This window comes from Zingiber officinale, chromosome 7A, assembly GCF_018446385.1.
Source record: "Zingiber officinale cultivar Zhangliang chromosome 7A, Zo_v1.1, whole genome shotgun sequence".
Lineage (NCBI taxonomy): Eukaryota > Viridiplantae > Streptophyta > Magnoliopsida > Zingiberales > Zingiberaceae > Zingiber > Zingiber officinale.
Window position 1 is genome coordinate 77,525,273 of NC_055998.1, and position 11,956 is coordinate 77,537,228.

General features: G+C 38.3%; 1 protein-coding gene across 1 annotated transcript; it reads right to left on the minus strand.

Annotated features, from left to right (window-relative positions):
• Nucleotides 1-7,397: 7,397 nt before the first annotated feature.
• LOC122001598 (50S ribosomal protein L6, chloroplastic-like) lies at nt 7,398-11,956 on the minus strand. Its single transcript, XM_042556428.1, has 3 exons — nt 11,817-11,956; nt 11,116-11,424; nt 7,398-7,883 (listed from the first exon to the last, which is right to left on the minus strand). The coding sequence occupies exons 1-3, from the start codon at nt 11,849-11,851 to the stop codon at nt 7,547-7,549; spliced, it is 681 nt and encodes a 226-aa protein (XP_042412362.1). The 5' UTR covers nt 11,852-11,956; the 3' UTR covers nt 7,398-7,546.

An 11,956-nucleotide genomic window follows, 5' to 3' on the forward strand; every position in this document is an offset into this window, starting at 1 on the left:
TTGACACCTTCGGAAACGAGTACGGACTCATGGCTCGATTCGGGTTCGGACCCGTCTTCCGATTCGTCCTCCGATTCTTCTTCGCGGGTCATCAACGTAAGATGACTCTGGTGCTTCTAATCTTCATCTTCCGATTCTTCTGAGGATGAGTCATCCCAGGTCACTTTAAGAGCCTTCTTCTTGGATGTCTTCGACTTTTCGCTCTTCAATCTCGAACACTCGTTCTTATAGTGACCCTTTTTATTGCACCTGAAGCAAGTCACGTTCCTTGGTTCAGTCGGGGAGTTGATCTTCTACAGGTTCTTTTTGCTGAAGCTCTTCTTCCTCCTGATGAACATCTTCCTTACCAGGTTCACCAGGTACTCTTCGTCTTCATAATCTTGGTCGGACTTATCTTCAGAGTCAGGCTTGGTCTTTTTCCTTTCCTTGGAGGAACCTGCAAATAAAGTAATACCTTTCTCGGTTCCAGCGTTAGTCTGCTCGTGTAATTCAAGTTTGCAGAATAGTTCGTCTAGTTTCAATTTAGATAAATTTTTTGAAATTTTGTAGGCATCCACGATAGATGCCCACAACGTATTTCATGGAAAAGCATTTAACGTGTACCTGATTAAATCGTGATTTTCCATTTGGTGGCCTATCGCGTGGATTTCGTTGAGGATGTCTTTGATCCTCGCATGAAGTTGACTCCCTGTTTCTCCTTCCTGTATTTTAATATTAAATATTTTATTTAACAGAAGGTCGCTCTTAGTTACCTGGCGTTGCTCGTTCGTTCCTGTAGTTCGATCAACTTGTCCTATAACTCTTTAGCATTTTGGTGCGGTCCCACTCGGTTTAGCTCTTCCTTTGTAAGCCCGCATTGTAGTGTGTTAAGAGCTTTGTAGTCCGTCGAGGATTTCTTTCTCATGTCCGAAGTCCACTGTTCCAGGTCTAGCGGGTTTCCGGAGTTGTCGACCGGCACCTTGTATCCTCTAGTGATGCTGAACCACTAGTCAAAGTCAGTCTTCAAGTAGACCTCCATTCGCTTCTTCTAGTAGGGGAAGTCGTCCCCGTTGAATAGGGAGGCGTACTGTGCTGAAGCCTTCAACTTGAGACATTTTTATCCTGCACACAAATAAACAAAGAGACGAGAAATCCAAAGACTTGATCTTGGATTAGCAGTGCAGAATAAAATTAAAGAAAAACTGAATTGGTGTTGCACCAATTCAGCTTAATTACTACGAAAAAAAATTTCCAAAAAGGCAACGATACCAGTTTGGATTTATAGCGTAAAATTGAAAATCGAAAAAAATATAAACAAATTTCACCCCTTGTCTAATTGGTGGTTGCACCAAATCAGAGCGGTACCTGCTCTGATACCACTTGTTGGATCGTGAAAGTCGATAGAGGGACGGAGTGAATATCGATTTATAAATTCGTAGAAAATCGAGTGCACAACAGAAAATAAAAAACACAACGCTAACACAAGTAATTTTTTACTTGGTTCGGAGCCTTCGTTGACTCCTACTCCAAGGTCCGCACTCGTCGAGTGCTTTCGTTGGGCAATCCACTAGTAGTTCAAAAATTCAATTACAAATTTAAGGTACAAGAACTTTAAAAATACCTACAATAGTAAAGAAATAAAAGGCAACACGTTGTCAAAGTTGCTTCTCAGCGTAGCAGGAGCACAGCACAGCAGAGCAAGCGTTAGAAGATCTTGTTGTTAGTTATTCTTTGCTCCAGGGCTCACCCTCATTATATAGGATGCTCCGGGCGCCCGAATCCCTTCCGGGCGCCCGGATCCCTTCCGGGCACCTGGAGTGTGACGTAGCCCAGCCAACCATGAAGCTCCATATGGTGAAGCGTGATGGGGATAAAACTTGCATTCCTGGCGCCCGGACCACTTTTCTCCAGAAAGTCCTTCTCTTGCAAGAAAGAGTTAGTCCGAGGCAAAATGCAAATTATATTACTCTGCAAAACAAAGTGTTAGCACAGTTATAATTAACAAGCAGAGTATTAATTAGATTCCGTCTCCTCGAGACCGAAATCTAATCACGATCTCAACTTAGATTTCCGAAATAGATCTAAGTTGGATCGACGCCTAATGTTCCCTTCCCAGGAACGCATCCTCACAGTCACTTCCCTCTAGTGACTTACCTTAACTTACCTGCTAGACGTCCGATTAGCCCTTCGATCCGTCTGGACTTCGTGCCAGCTATCAGGTCAGCCTATCGACCTAGCTGGATTTCGTGCCAGACGTCAGGTCAGCCCGTCGACCCGTCTGGACTTCGTGGCAGCTATCAAGTCAGCCCATCGACCTAGATGGACTTCGTGTCAGACGTTAGGTCAGCCCATCGACCAGTCTGGACTTCTCTTACACACTTGGTAAAAGTGTTAGATCACCATGAACTAACTTAACCTACTTTGTCATTCATCAAAACTTAAGTTAGACCGTTAGTGCTAACCGCACCAACATGTACACGTCTCAATATCAGTTATGTTGTTAGCTTAGTCAGTTGCTTCCAGTCAAAACCCAAGACTGAGACATTAGAAGGCGGTAAAAAGGATTTTCATATATCTGAAGGCAACAACATATTCTTGTCTATGTTTTTAAGGATTAGATATGAGTCTAAAAGGTTATTCAGATGCAGATTAGGCTGGGGACCTAGATGATAGAAAATCCATATCAGGCTATGCATTCTTGCTGGGTGGTGCCATCTCATAGAACAGAAAGAAACATGCTTGTGTAGCTATATCAATTATCGAAGCTAAATATATGGCATGTTCAGTGGCTGCGCAAGAAGTAGTCTGATTGAGAAGATTCTTAAAGCATCTAAAGATTATTAAGGATAGTGGAGTCCAGTAGATATCTACTGTGACAATCAACCTACAATAGCTTTCTTGAAAGATCCTAAATATCACAACAAAGACAAGCATATAGAAATTAAGTATAATTTTGTGAGAGATATTGTGGCTAAAAGAAAGGTAATTCTTGAGTATATCCCTACACATTCTATGCTTATAGATTATTTTACTCAATCATTGACTAAAGAGTCATTTCAAGGGTATGTGAAGTTTTTAGATATATGTAAATGTCTTTGTTACATTTGGATAAAGACTTGGTGAGCATATGACAGGTTGAGATTGGTCAACTCACATAGATAATTATTTCTATTTGTTAAGTATAAATAGAGGTAAGATTGTTACTTATGGGACAACTTATGTAGCTGTGAATAGAGACATACTCATAAGTTAAGGTCACAATAATAATTGTATCAGGATGAGATCATTTATGTATTAATGATGATCGAAGTAAATGAACCTACCATTTAATAAACCTATTGGAAATCAGATTTGAATTCATGAGTTGAATTCAGGATTAGACATTAAGTATGTCTTAGATTAAATTTAAGAAAAACATACGCTCCTTTTAGTAAAGAGAAAAATATCATAGCATGTGATTCATACCACATGTATTACAATAACAATAAGGGTAGTAGGAGAATGAATCCCTATTTCTCCACTATGTGAGACTCTTGAGATTACAAGTTAATCTCTGTTTTACCCTAAGTGACTATTTAGTTGTTTACTTGAAGTTTTAATTAGTGATTACTACTTTAGCATGTATCCTATGACTATGTATAATTCGATCTACGGAACATAATTAGGAAATCTATTTATTAGAATGAATAAATTCTAACTTAAAAAGAAGATTAAATAGATTTGTATCTTTTGACGTTATTCATTGGTCAACCCATTTCTGTTATATATAGAAATAATTGTGAATATTGAATATAGAACATGCTCTTGACATAATAGTCAATATGTGTAACGCCCACCCTTCTTACCCAACCAAAGGTGGCGCTACGTTCTTATACTACTTACGTACATGCTTTAGTTATAACAGCGGAAGAATAAAAACTTTAAAGAATTTAATTTATTAAGCATAATATCACATATTCTGATTTGTTCAAATGTGCATATATTGAACTTATAACTAAAAATATTAATTTGTCCGAATCGTCCTAGCCGAGCCACCACCACACACATCACTATCTGCTCCTCCTGCTGCTCCGTTGTACATCCAGCTTTCTCTTTTATCTGCGGTACAAGGAAAGTAAGCTATGAGCACTCATGGCTCAGTAAGTTCCTTTCCTACTCACTAAAACCGAGAATCATCGTATATCAAGAATGGATCAACATATCATCGTCTCAACTAATCATAACATAACATATCATTCTATTCAAACATATCATGCATATTTCTTATTCACATATCATTTCATAAAAGCATGAATATCATATCATAAAACAAATAAATCACAAGCATGAGACATACAAGGGCATCATATTCATATCATAATATCACATGACATTATATCATATCATCATATAATTCAAGCACATATGAATGTAGGCAATGCATCGTGAATTTGAAAACTTATACTTAATAGTACTTGAAATTAATATCATCATCATTTGGGATCCCGGTTTGTACCACATACTTAATGCGTAGGTCCAAGGTAGCAAGTCTTGAGCCCTACCATGCATACATACTAGGCCCGAGTCTTACTCCATCGACCTAGGGCACTCAAAGGCCCATTACTGACGAGGCCCGAGTCTTACTCCATCGACCCCGGGGCGTTTACGGAGCCCACCCTTGGTACAAACCATAAAAATAACTTATCATGCATAACTATCATATCATGTCCTTAACAATCTTTCATGCATTTATTCTTTTCATTTCTTTTCATTATGTATAGCATTTTCTATGCTATCACATATCATAACATAACTTCATTTCTTTTCATTATGTATAGTATTTTCTATGCTATAACACATCATGGCATATTTCATAATATAACTTCATTATGCATATCATTTCAGTAACTAAAGCAATCATGCATTCTAACTTATTATCATATCATTTTCATACAACATGGCATAGACATATTTAATTTTTGTTCTAGGGTTTCTAGGGCATCTATCCTTCATGGCCGAACACATAATGATTCATTTAGGTCATACAAACATGTATCACATTCACACATTATCAAGTTTTCATAAGAAGTACTTTTAACCCCTTAGGTTTCATTTCCAAGGCCTCTAGGTCCTTTAAACCTTACTTGGCCGAAATTCATAGAATATAAACTTCCTTTAAGTGGCCTAAAGCATGGGAAACCTAAGTAAATTTCATAGCAAGATTTACTAAGAACATCATACACAAGGTTGGATCATAAACAAGCTAGGACTCTTGTGATCTTACATGTCATAAATCATGTAACTAATTTTCTACATTCCAATTAAACATGAGAGCATTAATCATCTTTCATAACATAATATCACAGAGGTCATTGAGCATATTAGAATTTTGTTTAAGCTTCTCTAAACTATCACCTTACCATGGCCGAAATATTAAGAGTAAGGTTCATGAGTTTCTTTCAACATACAAGTATACAACTCTTAAGAACCTTATATCATGTCATATAAGCATAGTTATTTTAAATTCAAGGTCCTCCTAACCCTAAATTCTTTCTTGACCGAAACATGAGAGTGGGGTTCTTTTGGTTCCAATCAACTTCCAAGCAAGAAAACCATAGGAAGGTCCTTAGCATTTCATAGAGGGAAACTTGCACTAGTTTGGTTAGACAATAATTTTCCTAACCTATTTACAATATTCTTGATTGAAATTCTAGGGTTACATACACCTCTGATCATGCATCATATATGTATACAAACATAGGGGAAAACTTTCTTTCAAGGCATAGAAAAAGAATCCGAAAATCACATGAAAGCCTTGTACCGCAGGTGAGGGGAAGCTTACCTTCTTTGCTTAAGTTTCCTAGAGTTGAGAACTTGCTTGTGGACCTTTCTTCCTTGCTTGCTTTGCTCGGCACCAATGGAGGAAGAAGTGGCTAGGTCTTTTGGTGGAGAGGAGGAGGAAGAAGAGGAGGCTTCTTCCTCTTGTGTTGCTCGGCAACAAAAAAAAAGAAAGAAGGGGGAGAGTTGTTGCTCTCGGCAACAAGAGGAAAGAGGGAGGGAGAGTCCTAGGCACAAATGGAGGAGAGGAGGAGAGTGAGTTGAGGATGAAGCCCCCTCCATGCCTATTTATACTAAAGTGAGGGGAGGAAAACTTGACTTGATTCATCCCCCTCATTTACTTCTCCTCTTAATGAGAAAGAATATGCTAGAGAAATGCTTCTTGAGTTTCTCTCTTTTCTTTCTCTTAATTTCTCTCCTTTCTTTCCTTTAATTATAATTCCCATCTCTCCTCTTACAATATTCACTCCTATCACACTTGGTTAACACATGCATGCATCTACAAGAGAACCAAGGATCAAATCCTTCTCCTAACATATTTTTGTACAAAATAATTCATGTATATGCATTATGCATAAATATTTCATACATGCATATATAATATCTCATATCTCTTTTGTTTACATTAATTCCTTGCATTATAAATCATGTATAGAACTTTATATTCTCAACTTTATTTTCTTTCATAAAGTTTTTAATCATCTAAATCCTTCCCATCGTAACATTCAACGTAGACTATCTACACATTCTTTTCATTACATTCGTACTCTCATTGCCCTTACTTTATCTAGGCTTTCTAGGGGTGTTACAATATGAGAGATTAGAAATGTTCATATTGATGTAACTAAAGATTATTTAATCTGGATAAAAGTAAGACATGGATATCTCCAGGATAATGGTTATGTGCCACCGGGAGATTCGATTTTTCCTGGATAACAGATATGTACCTCCAGAAGAGAAGTTATGTGTCATTATGAGAGTGTCTCTAATTCATTTGAAAGTGCGACTAAATAAAGTGTAACGACTTTGTTAGCATTGATTGCTCAGAGAACGACTATGTAAGGTGTAACAATCTTCTTAGCGACTATCGCTTGTGCTTGCTGTCGCACGAACCATTTTCTCTAAGTATGGATTGGATATTTTAATATAATCTTTGTAACTAAACTCTTATATAGTCTATAGAACTTATTTAGTCTTTATGACTAACTAGTCTTAATGACTTACCTTGGATGAGTCGAAGAGGTAGGAAATGGGAATGTGGCCATGCCCATCTTGCCCACTTTCTTTGGGATAAAATATCCCTTTTACCCCTACGATAATTTCCATTATAAAAAGAACATCCAAGGATGATTCAAGAGAGATTGTAGAACAGGAGATTCATTTTCACCGTTGAAGAACATCCGAGGTTACAGAATTACAACAAACATAAAATTTATCCTTCGTCTTCAAGATTTCGCTTCAAGAGGTCGCTACAAGTTTTTATAGTTTAAGAATTTCCGTATTCTTATTTTCATGCTTTAGTTTATACATACTTAATCACATCTAAATCGCCGAATGTATCGACAATCTATTCACAGGTTCTTCAACCATGTACTCAGATGTAAAAGTGACGAGTTCAGATATTTTACTACAGACTAGTTTCGATGTCGACCGGAAAGTCTACAATATTGGCCATCAAAAACAATCAGCATATGAGATTCTGAGCACAAGCATTTCAAGAACAAAAACAAAGTACATAAATTGTTCAGGTCTATTTCTTTTTCCCAGCTTTGCCTTCCTTTCGTCGCACAATTTCATCGGCATACTTGACACCTTTGCCTTTGTATGGCTCTGGAGGTCTCCACTTTCTTACAGCAGCTGCAAACTCACCGATGGCACACTTGTCGTACCCACTGACGGCGATCCTGGTGTTCTCGTCCACCTTCACTTTCAAACCTTCAGGAACTGTCATCCTAACTGGATGCGAGAACCCAAGGTTGAGAACCAGGTCCCTGCCTTCCAACATGGCACGGTACCCGACTCCAACTAGTTGAAGTCTCTTTTCGAATCCTTTTGAAACCCCAACCACCATGTTATCTGTGAGAGTTCTGCATTTCCAAACGCGACACAAGTGTAAATGAAGCCAGCCAGAAATTAACGAAAGAAATCCACTTAACTGACAAACTAATGTTTTACAAGTGGCTAAAGGAACATAGAACTACTATTTCTTAAGAATTAAAGACATCATTTTAGTACATCTGAATTTTCTATTCTTTGAAGAAAATGGATAAGTCGAGAAAAAGGTCCTTTGCTAATGACAACAAGAATAACAATTAAGGATAATAATCTCGAATTGGTTTCCATCAATTGAGATTTACCTTATTTGGCATCATAATCAAAGATCAACACGAATCAATAGCAAATGATAATATTTCCAAGTTTATCACATTTATTGCTATGATTATAATTATTACGATTGTGTGTCATATTTTATCTTTTCATTTATTATTTAGACAACTTTAAATAAGTCCTTTGACAATAAGATCATCCAAAATATTAATCTTTATTTTATGTTTTATTTCTCTTTCCTCTATTTCTATATCTCTATTGTGGTATTAGAGTCATAAAATCTACGGCACCGTCACTTCATCTCTTCCTCCTTTTCGTCTATGTGCTCCTTTTCTTCTACCGTCGCCACTAGTTGTTGCTAGCCATCTATGTAGCACGGACACCCCTCAAAAAAAAATTTGGGGTGTGTCGGACACGGACACGACACAGACACGACACGCAAATACGCGTGTCGGACACGGCAAAAACCGTGTCATTGACTTTTTCCAAGTTTGACTAGCCAGACATGGCTAGGACACGGATGAGACACGTTTCCGGACACGTTTGGGCACAATTGTAACAAAATTAAAAATTTCGAGGGTAAAAATGAAAAATAATAAAATTATGAGTACTTATTAAAATGACAAAAAAAAACCCTAAATTACTCTTCCCACTCCCGATTCCTTTTCTCCATCGCGACAAATTGCTTCACGCCGCGAGACGCGACCATCTCCCGTGCGCTTTCGTCGCGTCGCCCGTTGCTGCTCGAAGAAGTCCGCCACAGCTCCACTGCTCGCAGAACCCAGCAGCAGTTCGCCGCTGCTCGCAGAAGCCCAGCGGCCAGCGTCGCCTCTCTGCTCAATAGAAGCCAGCGTCGCCGCCGCTGCTTGCAAAAGCCAGGCGTCTCGCAGTTGCCTGCTCAACAGCAGCCCTCGCAGCAACCCAACGCTGCTCACCGTCTCCCGCCGCTGCTCGCAACAGCCCATTGTCTCCCGTCGCTGCCCTCTTTCTACCCAGTGCCCTCTTTCTGGTAAAGTGGTAAGTTTAGTTTTTTGTTTTTTCTTTTGAGATCATGAATTTGTTTTTGCTTTTGGTACGATTTCTGATAAGTTTAACAATAGGCTCCCCAGTCCCCTGCGTTGCTTCTTATTTCTTAATTGTTATTTTCAGTTTACTTGCCATGGAAAATTTTCAAAATGAGAGTGCACATGAGGATGTTGATGATTAATTGTAATGGATATTATGGTTGATCTAATATGAACATGGTTTTCTATTATAGGATTTTTAATTTTTAATACGAAATATATATATATATATAAAATATTTTTTTATTTTTTAATAATCGTCGTATCCTAGCCGTATCGTGTCCTATATTTTTAAAATTTTTCGTATCCCCGTATCCGTGTCGTATCCAATACGATACCCGTATCCGTATCCGTGCAACACTGCTAGCCATGCTCCTCAAGCCAACTTCATATTATTATTATTTTTCCCTTCTTTATTTGTTCCCATCTCCTCTTTGCAGCGAGCTCTGCCCTCTCTAGCCAAATTTCTTGGTCTCTTCATATTTCTTGGCTTTCAAAGAAGCAATAGTCTCTCACTCAAGCACTAAAGTTGAATACAAAGTTATAGCTAGAATATTTTCTTTTAGAATTGCATCTTTCCACAATCACTACACCCAAAATCTGGTGTGACAATATTGGAGCGGCATACCTTGACGCAAATATAATTTTTCATGCTCGTACCAAGCATGTGGAGATTGATTTTCATTTTGTTCATGTGGCAACTTGACAACTTTCATTTTCCCACATCTCAAGATCAATTTGCTGACATATTCACCAAGCCATTGTCCAAACACCACTTTAATAAATTAGCTATCAAACTCAACGTCCAAGCACTCCCGTTGAGTTTGTCGGGGTAATGAGAACAAGAATAATAATCAAGAATAATAATCTTGAATTGATTTCAATCAATCGAGATTTACCTTATGTGGCATCATAATCAAAGATCAACACGAATCAATAGTAAATGATAATATTTCCAAACTTATCATATGTTTTATGTTGTATCCGTTAGCTGCATCATAATCATATCCTTTAGCTGCAGCAATAAGATCATCTAAAATATTATTCTCTGTTTTATGTTTTATTTCTCTTTTCTCTGTTTCTATATCTCTATCACTTGCCTCCACCATGGCCCAGTACCCCAACTCCAATTAGTTGAGTCTCTTTGCAAATCCTTTTGAGACCCCAACCATCATTTTATTGTTTCAAAGGCTGACATGAATGTAAACCAAGCTAGCTGGAAACTAACTAAAGGAATCCACTTAACTAGCAAACTAATGTTTTACAAGTCACCAAACGACCATAGAACTACTATTTCTTAAGAAATTAAAGAAATCATCTTCGTACATCTGAATTTCCTATTCTTTGAGATGAAGGTCCTTGCCTCCAACATGGCATGGTACCCAACTCCAACTAGTCGAAGTCTCTTTTTGAATCTTTTTGAGAACCCAACCATCATTTTATCCATGAGAATTATGAGTTTCAAAGGCCGACACAAGTGTAAACCAAGTTAGCCTGAAACTAACTAAAGGAATCCATTATCTAACAAACCAATGTGCTAACAAGACTCCAAATGAACATAGAAGTACAATTTCTTAAGAACTAAAGAAATCATCATTACCCAACTGAATTTTCTGTTCTTGGAAGAAAAAGGATATTCGAAGGAAATAGGTTGTGTGAAAGGTATGGAAGCCACCTAATGATCAATATCTGAGAAGCCCTGGTAATGGGGACCTAAAGAAGACCTCAGTGATTTATTCTACTGCCTTATAGATCACAAGAATCATAAACTTAGAAAAAGAACATAAGCAATTACCTAAAGAAGATCTCCAATGAAATCTATGAGAATCCATAGAGGCTCTCATGTAGGTTGTATCAAAGCTAAACATTCAATAGCATAAAAGTTACCCATCAATTGCCAACAATTGAGCTAGAGAATTCAACAAACCTGAAAAGTCCATGCATTTGATTTGCTCTTCTAGTTTCGACAGATTTCGATACTTTTATATACCCAGATTCATCTCTTACAACCTTCACTTCGCGAGGGAATGTTCTTGAAAGCTCCCCAAGTGGCCCCTTAACTCTGAGATCCTGTCCTTCCAATGTAATGGTCACATTGGACGGCACTTCAATTGGTTTCTTCCCAATCCTGGAATCTTTACACTCCACCAGCTTCCGCATGAACCGGACACGACCAAGAGGAGCAACAGCAACTGAGAGACCACTTCTATCGCCAAGAAACGCAGCGTTCAAGTTGCTGAAACATGAGAACCAAAAAGAGTCAATCCATTCAATATGCCACAAGATGAACGCCATGAACCTCTCAAACAACAAATTCAACCAATTCCACAGCGAATTTAAGCACGATAGGTAGTAAAGACAGGATTTTGCAACGACCAATTCCTAAACCTACACAACGCGATGCGCAAACATGAAATTCGTTCGCGTGAACTGTGATCTCTACCATTTGGAGCGAATCATAAAACATAAAGCAATCAAACGAGTAAAGGAACAATATTTCAATCAGATTCCCAGATTCACGAACTCAACTAGTAATATGCCCTAGAAAAGCACACGCGCGACGAAACCAAAGCGAAACTTGCGGATTAATGGATCCCGAAAGAGGAAGAGAGGAAGCAGAAGAGGTACCAAGCGGAGTGAATCGAAGTGGTGAGCGATGCCATGCTCGAGTGCGTCTCTTCCTCTCTCTCTCTCTCTCGCTCGCTCACCTTCCCGGCTTCACTCTCCTTCGCACGCGTTATCTTTACGCTATCCCTATGGCTATGCCC

What these genes read in the sequence shown, in the direction of transcription:
- LOC122001598 (XM_042556428.1), bottom strand. Translation starts at nt 11,851, where the DNA reads ATGGCATCGCTCACCACTTCGATTCACTCCGCTTG. An exon ending in ACTTCGATTCACTCCGCTTG is followed by an intron (nt 11,425 to 11,816) that starts GTACCTCTTCTG and finishes CTCATGTTTCAG; the next exon opens with CAACTTGAACGCTGCGTTTC. An exon ending in CAAATGCATGGACTTTTCAG is followed by an intron (nt 7,884 to 11,115) that starts GTTTGTTGAATT and finishes TTGGAAATGCAG; the next exon opens with AACTCTCACAGATAACATGG.